Raw genomic sequence first — 12,740 nt, 5'->3', positions numbered from 1 at the left:
ACGTACACTGTTATGCATGAAATGCTCTGCTTATAGGTACCCCGCATGATACATCCTATTCCATCTCTTATCCTTGTTCCCCTGCCGCGTAGACTGCAGCAGCTGGTGCTATGTAACCTGTAGAGAAACGCTGCGCTGGAACGTGGGTTCGTGCAATTGGAGAGCTCCCGCGCCTGTATATATCGAGGTATATAAAGATATGCGACCGTCTTACCGCCTCCTCGCTCCTTTAACCCTGTTCTGAATCTCTTCTCCTCTGCTTGCCTAGCATACTTTTCACTTCATATCGAAACTCGTCCTCGCGCAAAATGGTACATCTTGCTAAGTTACCCGCCGACGGGGAAAATTCCAACTTACCGGAGGCCGTCAAGAAGATCAGCCTACAGCTAAGCAACGACGATGATAGCTATACGACAAGCGTCTACGGCTCTAGGTTCGCCGCGGAAGACCTCCCCAAGCATGAGATGCCCGAGGGTGAGATGCCTAAGGAGATCGCCTACCGCATGATCAAAGACGAGCTGAGTTTGGACGGCAACCCGATGCTGAAGTAAGTTGAGGCGTATACGTATAAATCTCCTGATCGTGATCCGATGTGGCGCCTCGGAACATTCTGGAAAACAAGGCGGACGTGGGCAGACGAGCTGACAACTTGGTTTCTTCGATAGTCTCGCCTCATTCGTTACCACTTACATGGTACGTGCCGTGTCGAAGCCCAACTTGGCTCTCGGCACTTGCGGCGACGTTACATCGCATGGAAATCTGCTGACCCTACGGAATAGGAGGAAGAGGCTGAAAAGCTCATGGCCGAAAGCTTCTCCAAGAACTTCATCGATTACGAGGAGTATCCGCAGTCGGCCGATATCCAAAACAGATGCGTTTCCATGATCGGCCGGCTCTTCAATGCGCCTACCGAGCACGAAGAGGGCGGTGGTGCTGTTGGTACCTCGTGCGTAGGTTCTTCGGAGGCTATCATGCTAGCCGTACTAGCCATGAAGAAGCGTTGGAAGAACAAGCGCGTAGCCGAGGGCAAGCCTACCGACAAGCCCAACCTCGTCATGTCTTCAGCCGTGCAAGTGTGCTGGGAGAAGGCGACGCGTTACTTCGAGGTCGAAGAAAAGCTGGTATACTGTACGCCAGACCGTTACGTTATCGACCCTAAGGAGACGGTCGACCTCGTCGACGAGAACACCATCGGCATCTGTACTATCTTGGGTACCACCTATACCGGCGAGTACGAGGACGTCAAGAGCGTCAACGACCTACTGGTAGAAAGGGACCTCGATATTCCGATCCACGTCGATGCCGCTAGTGGTGGGTTCGTTGCCCCTTTTGTAGTTCCGGATCTAGAATGGGATTTTAGGCTCGAAAAGGTCGTCTCTATAAACGTCTCGGGCCACAAGTACGGTTTAGTTTATCCCGGCGTCGGCTGGGTCGTGTGGCGGGATGCGAAATACTTGCCCCAGGAACTCGTCTTCAACATAAATTACCTCGGCGCCGACCAATCGTCCTTCACGCTGAACTTCTCCAAGGGTGCTAGCCAGGTCATCGGGCAGTACTACCAGCTGATCCGGCTAGGAAAGAAGGGATACCGGGCCATCATGTCGAACCTAACGCGCACGGCCGATTACCTATCCGAAGCCCTCGCAGCGCTAGGCTTCGTAATTATGAGCAAGAAATCAGGCGAAGGTCTGCCGTTAGTCGCCTTCCGGTTGCCGGACGCTAAAACGGAGCGCAACTACGACGAGTTCGCGCTGGCGCATAAGTTACGTGCCAGGGGCTGGGTGGTGCCGGCGTACACCATGGCGCCGCACACTAACGACCTTAAGATGCTTCGCGTGGTCGTCCGCGAGGACTTCACCAAGAACCGATGCGACTCCCTCATCTCAGACATTCGGTACTGCCAGCAGCTTCTGGAACAGCTAGACAAGGAGTCCATCGCCAAGCAAGAAGAATTTATCCGCAAGCACACCATGAACAGCGGGCAGGCCACGCACAACCACCCTCGATTCCGCGTAAGCCTATTTCTACCTTCCCCCCTTTTCAATTGTTTCCTCGCGATTCCATACTAATCCTCGAGGCGATAGAAAGAAAAGCATTCGATCCAGGGCAAGCACGGAAAGACGCACTCGATCTGCTAGAACTAGTCGGTGTATGGGTGCCTTGCGGTTTTGGACTTGATAGCGTTATGTTAAAAGGGTGATTGGCATAAGGAAAACTGGGTAGGTTAAATCAGTATATAAAGCTCTGCGGATATATTAGCCGACGTCTTATAGATGATTCCTATGATGGTGATGAATACCTTTGATGGTGATGAATACCTTTGACGGCGATGATGGTTATCCTAGTACATGTCTCCTAACAAAACCATGAAAATTAAACCCAAGTCCACAACATATACCTAATCTAAAGGGTTTGTTACTAGACCTATCTAGAAAATAGCTTCGAATTAAAGATCCAAAAGGCGTAGCAGTTTGTGCCAAGTATTTTGTCTAAGGGGTACCAAACCCGCCCTCTATTACACAAATAGTCTTCAAAAGCATAGGCCAAATGATAAAATCACCTAGTATGATATTAGACAGGTTCTTATGGATGCGCATGTATGATATTAAGACTGAAAGCGATGCAATTTGCGTGGGGACCGGGCGCGCCGTCTCCTGTCATGACATAGGCAAGGTCATCTTTATGCTTAGAAATTAGTTGAACAAGTTACTTTCGTCAACAACAGGAAAGCGAACGAGTCTCGCTTAGCCCAAGTATTAATCTATTTCGCTGATCATCGTGATACACCATTCCTTCTCCTGCCACCGGATTTGCTTCTCTCGATATGATTCTTCAAGATATTCCTCGTGGTAACGAGACTTCGTTTCTGCTTCGACTTCGCCTTGCCTAGCGTCATCATAAAGTTCTTCTTGCGTGCCTTCTCCTTATTAGTCGAAGATTTACCCTCCGCTTCCTTCTTAGATTTTCGTATAGCCTGTGTAGACTTGTGCTCCTCACGATCCGGCTTGCCTTCTTTCGCTAGTGCTATCCGCTCTTCCTTGGTAGTCTTGCGCAGCCTGGATGGCGCTTCGATCTGCTCTGCCGTTAATCCTTCGTCGACATGTCGGCCTTCCAGCTCCTTCTTGCGCTTGCTACCGCCCATAGCCTTATCGATATTGGCTTCCATCCGCAACTCGCGTAGTTTAGCCAAGTCGGCGGGTGTAAGAATCTGAGTCGTGGCTAATTTTATGAAATCGATAGCCTCGCCCTCTGCGTTTTCTTTATCGTCCTCCTCGGCGTCATCCGGATTGACCTTTTGCCTCTTGGCGTCTGGTTCGGGCTCTGCCTCGTCTTCCGAATCGCTTACCCTAATCCATTCCCCGGAGTCGCTGCTGTCTGTTGATGCAACTTCCCAATCGTCCGAATTCCAGCCGTTCTCGTCGTCTTCGCCCTTTTCGGCTCCTTCTGGCAAACCTCCTTCAGCTCGCTTCTGCTTCTTCTGCTCTTCTTTCCACCTCGCTAGAAGTTCGAGGCCTTCAATTTCTCCGACTTGCTCTTCGCCGAACTTCGGCTGCTTCAAACCCCCGCTCCTGAGACCCATGGTCGCGTCCTTGCCACGATCTTTCTTCCTCAGCATATCCGCGCCTTTTTCGCGGTACAACGATAGCAGACCCTTCGCAGCCATCATGACTCCCTTGTCCTTGCTCTTCCTATATTCGACCAAGTCCTGTAACAATGTTTCATTCATCGCCAGCGGTTGTCGAGCGCATATCTCGCGGATCGCGTTGAGACCCGCAGAGCAGACTTCCGATGCTGATGCTTCGGATACGAATTCGTTTGCGATCTTTTGTATCAACGGCTCGATCGCATCCGGCGGTACTAGATTGTGAGTCCCTTGAGCGAGCGAGGCCAAGAAAGACGAGGCCGACTGCTGCCTGGGGGATAGGTACTTGATGAACCAGGAGTAAAGAGATATAACGGTCAACTTGTGCAGTCCGACTAGACGCGTGACGAGCTGCAGGACGAGAAGCTTACTCTCGAGAGAAAGCTTAGACTTGGAATTTTGGAGGTGCTTCTCGAACAAATTCTCGCTGAAACCTTGAGGATCCTGCAGCAGATGCAGCGCCGAGAAGTTGAGCGGATGCGGCGCGTTCTTCTTGCGGTCCTGCCTCTTGACTTTGTCTACGGCCCTTTCGAGAGCCTTTTTCGATTTCTTCGTCTTCTTTTTGATCTCGATCGAGTGTTTAACCTTCTTGATATCGATCGTCTCCTCGTCGCTACTTTCGTCCTCGTACTCTTCGCGTTCTTTGTCTCCCCCGAGAAAAAATCTTACTCCTCCCGCGATTACCTTCTCGTTATCCGCCAGGCAAGCTTGGCGCATAATATCAACAGTTTTAGCGTCGTTCCAGATTTGGCGCCGCCATAATTCCCGTACCAGCTTGACAGCCCATAAAGCTTTCGGAGAAGAGCGATCCGAAGTAACGAGGTTATAGAGGACGGTTTGCATAGTCCGGTTTACTCGGTGGTTTTTCGTCTTCGTATTCGTGTTCCGTATGTCGCTCAAGATTTTCTGGTAGAGAATCATCCTTAAGGATTTGGACGGAGTGCTGATGAGGATAGGAAATAGGGTAGTGAGAAGATAGTTGCTGTCGATAACATCTTTCCGCCGCAATAGCGTAAGGCTAGATACTATCTTCTCTCTTAGGGTAGGTTCCAATACGGCATGGTGCTTGGTAAGTACGTCTTTGAGGTCGTCGGGGAACGTCGCAGCTATCTGAGGATACAGCTCGGCGCAATGGGCAACTATCAACACTATGAGCTCGAGGACGCAAGACAGGTAGAGATCGCATACTCAGATCTATCTGCTCGCGAAACGTTATGAGGGAATTAGAGTCGGCGCCTACGGGAGCAGCCAGAAACTTTTCGTGGGCAGCATCGAACTGCTGCCAATTCTCAATGAACTCCTTCTCGTAGGCTCTGTAGACGAACGGGTCAGACATATTATCGAAGCGGGAAAGATTGGCATGCATACTCTGGATCCTTGCGAATTTTATACTGAAGGCCGGCAAGATCTGCCTCGATCTTCTCGAGGGCTGCGACCTTTCTTTTGCCCATCTTGAATTATAGAATACCGGCGGAGGGTGATGAATGCGAATGGTACATTGAAAATAATGTACCTGGCTAGCAAAAATTAAAGTTATCGTTATCGATATCGCTCGTTATCAATCTTATCGGAGCCAGCTTATGCACGTGCGAAATACTGCCCATCGAGTTACTTTGTGATTTAGGTAAGCAATGGAAAAAATCCGACATAAGAGCGGCGAGGGAGACATGGTGGAGTACCATACATGTATGTTCAATCAGAATTGATGATAGATGCCCTCGCACTCGAGGACCTACCCTTTGCAAGGGCTCCCCTCGCTATTATGTGCCTCCACGATCTGAGAATTACCTTATCAATTACCTTATCAATTTTCTTATCAATTTCCATAGTTTGAGCGCTTATGTAATTTCTTCGGAAAGGCTACTAGTACCTAGGTACCTAGACCATCGCCCGGCAGAAAGGGTGCGCCTTCCTCGCTTGTTGAGGCTGGTACCTACGTAATCCGCTAATGCAGGTAATATATGCAGCTACCAAACCCCACCTCCAACTCCACCTCCACCTTCTTTCACGAAACCTTTTAATCACAACACCAAAAATTGTCGTGACTCATTTGCCCACCCCTATCGCAACTTTACTACCTTCCTTGTCGTGAGAATTGTTTTAGGAACCGGGAGATAATTCCTACCCTCACCATCGACCGTGTTAATGTTGTATTGCTAATTATATTACCTAAGCTAGATAGCCCCATCCAGATCATAATCTCGTAAACTCTCGTATCCTCTTTCATCATGTCCGAGACGAGCGTCGGCATTCGTAGCACGGGGCGTAAATCCCTACGCTACAAATACATCATACTCCACTCCGTAACCATTAAACTGATCCTTCCGGCAAGAGGCTAAACTGTTACCCCGTCACTTAGACACCCAAGCGGCGTGCGCGTCGTTTGGTATACACATTAAAGGTACGTTAATACTTGTATCCGCTCATTTGCATCGGTCTGATTTGCATCGGTCTGATTTGCATTGATCTGATTCTCTCCCTATTTTAATTATAGACTTGATTCTAACTGTTGGTTTCGTAGCATCACCAACTTGATTACTTAGGTACTTGCCTCTCCTTCCTCCTTCCACCTCACCTTCCTCCTACCGGTAGCTAACCTGCCATCACCAGGCAACAATACTTTCCCTCTTCTACTTTCCTTCCTTCCAAAACAAACAATCACTTATTTCTCTTACCACCTTCGCGGCAGGAAATATAATTTCTTTCCCGCACTTCTTCCCGCACCACCAACCCTATCTTACTTTCAACTTAATCATCCAACTTCTACCGCCGACAGCAAGGTAACATTAAACCTTTCGCGCGCACAAGACTATCTTCGTCTTGTCTCCCGCGACTACTTTTATCATCCTTCCTTTAACTTTATCATCTTTCATTCCGCACCTAACACTCGTGCAACGCCTTACTCGGTAAGTAAATGCGTACATAATTATCTTGAATCTTGCAGCCCCGTTCAACCAGCCTGCTAATCCTTCGCAGATTCGACATCAGCATGAAGCGCATTCATAGTACATCCTAGTTTGGAGACCTTGAGGTAAGTTTCTATTTTCGTCCTGTCATTCCCACGTGCTCTGGTCCCATTACATCATCCCGTTACACCCTTGCATTATATCCTTGCATTACATCCCCGCAATATTTTATCCCACTGCCTACTGTACTTATCCCCCTTTACTATATCTTATTACTTTCCATCGTCATGCTCCTATCGTTATTATCGTGGTCGTTTTCCTTTTACCTCTTCTCCTTTTGTTGACGCTTTTCTTATTCCTACTCTTGTGGCACTGACCCCTTTCACTTACAACCGCGAACTCATTTCGCAACACGAATGCCTCTATCGCAGCCTCGCGCATCTTGGTTTGCTAATCGCAATGTCTAGGTATCCCTCTTCTATCCGGGATGGAAGATATCAATCTTCCCGACCTTAACGGTCACGAAACTGGTGTTCAAGAGACTAGCGAGCACGAAGAGGTAAGTTACTTTGTTTTCAACAGGCGAAACTCTTGCTAACGTCTCCAACAGGCTCGCCGCGAGGAGCATGAGCTCTGTGAGGAGCCCGATGACCTCGCAGACCTTCCTCAGGTACCGCCCAATACTGTCTCGCAGTCGGTTTCCTGTCTTGTCATCCTTGACGGAACCCCTCTGAACCTCCATGAGCATGGCAACCTGGCTAAACTCGGCCGCGGATCCTTCAGGCAGCTTGAGTTCAAACTCAAGCTTGAATACCATCCTGCCAGCTACAGCAGAGTTGTTATGGCCTTTATCCGCAACCATCCAGGCGGCGATAGGCGCCAGTTTTGGATAGGCCGGATGGAGTTCTACTTGCAATCCATCTCTGAGTTGTCGTGCGCTAGGCAGCCCAAAGATCGCGCTACCATTTCTCTCAACCGCGACTTCAATCTCGAACCGGGCACCGTGGAAGCTCCCGAAGGGTGCATCTACCTATCATTCCGCGTCGACAGGGTTATTTTCTATTACGATCCTGTAACGATTACAACTACGGTGTTCAAAAGGCAGATCAAGCAGATGGCTGAATTCGCCGACTCGGTGAATAAAGGTTCTTCCAAAGAAGTTGCTTTCATAGTCAAAGACAACGCCCCATCTCCTGCCTGGGAGTATACTCCTAACGATACTCTACCACAGTCCGCCCCGGTCGTCTCTACCGACCAGTACCTGGAGTGCGATTCCAACCTGAACGCGTTTATCGCGGTCGCCAAATTTATGGAGATCAAGTCGGACAGGCTCGCGCCTTGGTTCCGCCTCTCGCCTCGCCAACAACTTCTCAACTCCAGAACCATTCTACAGGTCGGCAAGAAGTACGTGGTTTCAGGCGGCCGAAAGGTTATCAGACCCGAGTTAGAGAGTGTCCATCCCTGCGTCAAATTCTTTGACCTCCGCCAGTACAAGGTTGCCCAAGCCTATGGCACCGTCGACGACGCCGCCCGAGTCCAGGCCATCGCGAACGAGATGGCGAAGAAGCAATTCCGCTGCTATTTGTTCGCCTTCTCGCAGAACAAGGACGACTCCGGCAACCCTTCTGCAGTCGCCGTCGCCATCCCCCTGGGTCCCAATACCCACCTCCTCCCTCGCAAGGGTTCCGACTGCAAGATCAGCATCTCTGGTCTCGTCCGCGCCAAGAATCCGCCCTACGAAGTCGACATCGAGGCGGATCTGCCCCTGTTCCTGCACGAGCTAATCAGCCGCGCCGTCCAAGGATATCAAGACTCAGACGACTTCATTGAGATGTACAATGTCGTGAAGGATGGTACATCAGAGGAGAAGATTGCAGAAGTGCGGAGCGACCTGAAAGATATTTATGTGGATGCCCAGACGACCGGAGGCGCGGTTGATGAAGAAGGTCTAGAAGATTTTGTCACAAAGCACGCGGCCCATTTGCAAGTCCCCGAAGTCCCCGATAAGGATGCCGAAGAGAAGCTTTTCCAGTGGAACGCGCGCGCCACAGACACCCCGCTCCCCCTTCTCGGCGGTAGTTTCAGGGTATTCATCGCAAAAATACCTCTTGAGCCCTGGAGCGAGTCCTGGGGCGGAGAGCGGAGACGCTCTAACTTCGGCCTGGAGTTTCCCCAGGAAGGGGAGAACTATGGGGTGTACGTCCAGAGGACGTTAGAGGAGGAGGAGGCCAAGTCTTGCACTATCACGGTCAAGACCCTCGAAAAGACTCTCCGGCAGGAGATTCAGGCTCACGGGGAAATTCAGTGTCGTCCCTCCGTCCCGGCAGATGCCCCCGGTGTTAGCGACCTGGCCGTGAGTATATACAATTGGCTTCCTACTCTCGAGCTACCCCCCGAAGGCTCGGAATCTCTCATCGATCACTTCGACTTGTTTCCCGGCATGAAGCGCGCGGTAGACGGTAACGCACCCGGTCACCTGCAGCAGATGTACGACAGCTTTGACGAGTCCAAGAAGAGTACCTTCAGCGAGCACATGAGGAAGATCCCGTTCGGACTGGCAGCGATTCCCGGCACGGCTGCTTGCGGCAAGTCCCTCTTCGTCAAGTTCTACGCCGCCTTGCACTTGCTAGAAGAACTCCCAGAGGACTCACCTCCCAACAAGGTCCTCATAATCCACCCTCATAACCAAGCCTTGGATGACTTCGAGCTCGGTTTCAGGCGAACTCTCGAGAAGTACGGAGCGCCACCCGAGATGTTCCCGCGTATGGAGAGAGTTCATAGCATTCCTACCGAGGTCAGCGCCGCGATGAAATCTCTCAGTCGAGGAGACCTTCCGACTGCAGAGTCCGACGAACTAGATGCCACGGATCATTTCCTGGCCGAGTACGTCTTAACCGAATTCCAGCGCAACGCGGCTGAATACTCCAAGCAAAAGGGGAGAAACAATTTCCACACGCAGTCTCTCCACACCTCGGTTCTCAGGGACGTGCAGGAGCATCCGAATGACTACAAATATATCATCAACCTTCAGAAGATCGGAAGGACCAGGGGTCTGTCCAAATCTAACAAGACCGAAGCCGAGAACATGATCAAGAAGATTTACGAGAAGAAGCTTCGCCAGGCGCAGATCGTCTTCGCGACGCCATCCGCGGCTCGCGAGACTTTGTTTAGGAAGGCCTTCGAGCCAACCTTGGTAATAATGGACGAGAATGCGCGAATGAGGGAGCTAACAACAATTATGTGCATCGCCTCGTTTCCCACCGCCAAGCTGTTCATGCTGCTCGGGGATCCCAGGCAGCTGACCCCGTTTACCAGCAGCACCCCCGGGGAGATGAAGGCCCCTTTCGACCCCCAAATCAGCATCTCGTGTCTGGACAGACTCTTCCGCGCCGGAGTGTCCTTCAAGGGTCTTGTCCACAACCATCGTCAGTACGCGAATCTGCAGCAGGAGCCCAGCACGTGGTTTTACAAGGGCTCCATGCAGTCGAGCATTGCCAAGGCCGATCGTTTCCCCCCTTCTGTCATTCGGGTTCAGCAGATAATCCGGAAGCTCACCGGCATTCCCGATAGCAACCGCGTTATAGTCGACATTACCAACTCCAAGGAGGAGCGCGCCTTTCTGTCCGTTAAGAATGAGCGCCACGCCTTCTACGTGCTGCGAGCCCTGCGCTATTTCTACCTCGACGCCAAATTCACCTCGCTAGACGAGTCTGTGCTCGGATCCATCGCTATCATCCCCTTCTACGATGCCCAGGTCACCGAGATCGAATCTCTTTTGCGCAACCGCAAAGTTGTCCATAACCTCTTCGGCGTCACCCCCGCCAAGCTGGCCGAGCGCGTCAGAGTCAGCACCCTCGACAGTTTTCAAGGCGGACAGGCAGATCTCGTCATCTTGGACTACACGCGCTCCAACCGGCCGGGATTCACCGGCGATTCTCACCGCAACGTAGTCGCCCACACTCGAAGCGTGCAAGGAGAGATAGTCCTCCTCAGGGAGTCGGTGTTCGGCCCGGGTTCCGGAGACAGCCGATCTTCCGCCAACCTCCGGCTCATGTACAGAGCTCTCGATCGCGAGAGCCGGGTCCACAAGACGATATTTTACGAGAACTGTCTGGACTTCGGCCACGAGCAAAAGTACTGCCGAGGCACCGCCCACTGCTCTACCTGCTTTGGGGAGGGCCACACCATGTCTGCGTGTCTCATGGTAAAATGCATAAAGTGCCACGGTCTTGGACACATAGCTACTCATTGCTACCAGGATAAACTGGCCTGCAAAAACTGCGGCGCCAAGGGTCACTTTGCGAAGAATTGCCCCAATCAGAGATCATTAAGACATCATTAAGAGATTCAGAGTTGGAAGTGTTTGATGCATGGGACTTACCCTTTGCCTACCCTATACCTAACCTGCACTTACCCAAATAATCTACCCTATAGACATATCTTACGCCTACCCTGTAACTACCCTGTAACTACCCTACACCTACTAATAATATTCACGGGTGCAAGAGATATTAGCACGGTACGGATTGTGATTAGTAGGCGGAGATACTCGTTTCTGACAAGTTTGATTCATTACACAGCAGCCGGCCTATGGCCCTGCTCCATGTACGCATCGGTCTTGCTCATCTTGCTACCTTAGCATATTTTTTGGCCTTTTCCCTCGAGCACTAATAAGAATAAACAATTGCACTCGGATATCTTCTTATTGCTCTTCATCTCGTAGTCGTAGTCGTCGATGGCAAGACGTAAAATTGCTGGGGTCCCCTTGAAAGACTCCCTCTAAAACTCCAAGTCTCCCCACGCGGGAAAAGTGCAGGATTTTGCACTACCAACAGAATCTTCCTCCTTTACAAGTACATGTTACTCCTTCCTCTCTCTAACCTTCTTATCTGGTATGAGCAGTATCGACCTACTAGCCGCCGATCTCGCAATGCTATTCAGGTAAGTATGCCTCTCGTTTTGCCGTGGCTCCTGCCCTCACCACCAAGCTTTGCTATGCGTATCAAGTCTCGCACGGCAGTCGCGTCAATTATTTCACAGCGATTGCCTTAATTCTTGAACCTTGTTAGCCATGCTCCTTCTATACGTATGAGTGTTAATCTGTAGCCAGTTTCAGTCCTAATTTCCCCTCTCCCGCCTCCCTTTCAGATTATTCGACTCTCATCTTCCACACTCACCTTCACTCTCTCTCACCCTTCACCTCAACAGCAACTCTCTCATCTTTCATCTCAATCTAGTAACTCAACTATCCTCCACCCCAATAGCAACCCCCTTAGCCCCCACCCCAATAGCAACCCCCCCGTCTTCCATACCCATCCTATCATACGGCAATGGAGTTCCCCCGCCCCCCCTTACTTAGAAGCCGCTCGTACAATCTTGGCTATGCGCCTAAAATGCCACTAGACCCTTCGAGCCCCGGCTCAGCAATATAGCGGATCGCTTCGGGCACTGGCAATCATGGGAAAATTCAGAAGCCCAGTTCAGGATCACGTTCACCCATGTTCGTGAACCGTAATGCAGAAGCCTTAATAATGCAATTTCAGAATCGTTCTCCAATCATATCGGTCTCTTCGATGTTTCCCGGCTCCGAGTACCAGTACGCACTGGGTAATAACCTTCCTGTCAACGAGTCTAACCTCAAAACTCCGCCAGATACTCCAAGCGTATTAGCTCAATTCGGCAACCCGAACTACCACGATAATCTATTCAACCACAGATATTAAGCAAATTAGCGAAGAGAAATGCGTTTACTGATCATACCTAAACCACGCCCGCACGTAAAGAATAAAATCTTTAACTTGCCCAAAATAGAAGACGAGCTACGTGCCGCGCACCGAGACATGGCGGATGCCCAGGAGGCACTAAAGACAACTCTAGCCGTACCCGAATACAGTTGTTACCGCTCGGGTCGAATTCATCGAAACCGATGCGCCGTTAACCAGATAGCTGAGCCCAGAGAGGTGTAGTACCACGACCGGGAGGAATGCACACTTGGCAAAACAAAGCATAGACCGTATCGAGTCCCGAGTATGCCTATACTTAGTAGTATTCATAAAAGCAATCCGGTCTATCTTCCATCTAGTATTCGCCATCGTTAGTAGGCCTGAGGGGACGCTGTGGGGGAGGACATAAATAAAGAGGATCAGCTTCGGAGAGGGACGCCGAGAAGACGTCGTAAGACAGGGAAGGCG

General features: G+C 50.7%; 3 protein-coding genes across 3 annotated transcripts; 2 read left to right on the top strand and 1 right to left on the bottom strand.

The window, feature by feature from the left end:
* Window positions 1-6: 6 nt before the first annotated feature.
* Window positions 7-2,501, top strand: F5Y00DRAFT_228729 (glutamate decarboxylase). Its single transcript, XM_048006671.1, has 4 exons — window positions 7-547; window positions 666-693; window positions 780-2,219; window positions 2,274-2,501. Exons 1-3 carry the CDS (start codon window positions 309-311, stop codon window positions 2,067-2,069), a joined length of 1,557 nt encoding a protein of 518 aa, XP_047868050.1. The 5' UTR covers window positions 7-308; the 3' UTR covers window positions 2,070-2,219; window positions 2,274-2,501.
* Window positions 2,484-5,416, bottom strand: F5Y00DRAFT_228725 (SDA1-domain-containing protein). The gene is made up of 3 exons (XM_048006670.1): window positions 5,012-5,416; window positions 4,832-4,956; window positions 2,484-4,782 (listed from the first exon to the last, which is right to left on the bottom strand). Exons 1-3 carry the CDS (start codon window positions 5,092-5,094, stop codon window positions 2,774-2,776), a joined length of 2,217 nt encoding a protein of 738 aa, XP_047868049.1. The 5' UTR covers window positions 5,095-5,416; the 3' UTR covers window positions 2,484-2,773.
* A 1,620-nt stretch (window positions 5,417-7,036) lies between these two features.
* F5Y00DRAFT_259078 (AAA domain-containing protein) lies at window positions 7,037-10,891 on the top strand (the record flags this gene model as incomplete). Its single annotated transcript, XM_048010813.1, has 3 exons — window positions 7,037-7,108; window positions 7,160-10,753; window positions 10,808-10,891. The coding sequence occupies 3 exons, from the start codon at window positions 7,037-7,039 to the stop codon at window positions 10,889-10,891; spliced, it is 3,750 nt and encodes a 1,249-aa protein (XP_047868048.1).
* Window positions 10,892-12,740: the final 1,849 nt, after the last annotated feature.

The sequence above is a fragment of the Daldinia vernicosa genome (genome assembly GCF_022497035.1).
Source record: "Daldinia vernicosa strain CBS 139.73 unplaced genomic scaffold F5Y00scaffold_8, whole genome shotgun sequence".
NCBI classification, from domain to species: Eukaryota; Fungi; Ascomycota; class Sordariomycetes; order Xylariales; family Hypoxylaceae; genus Daldinia; species Daldinia vernicosa.
Note: the sequence above shows the minus strand (reverse complement) of the source record. Positions and strands in the feature narration are given on the sequence as shown.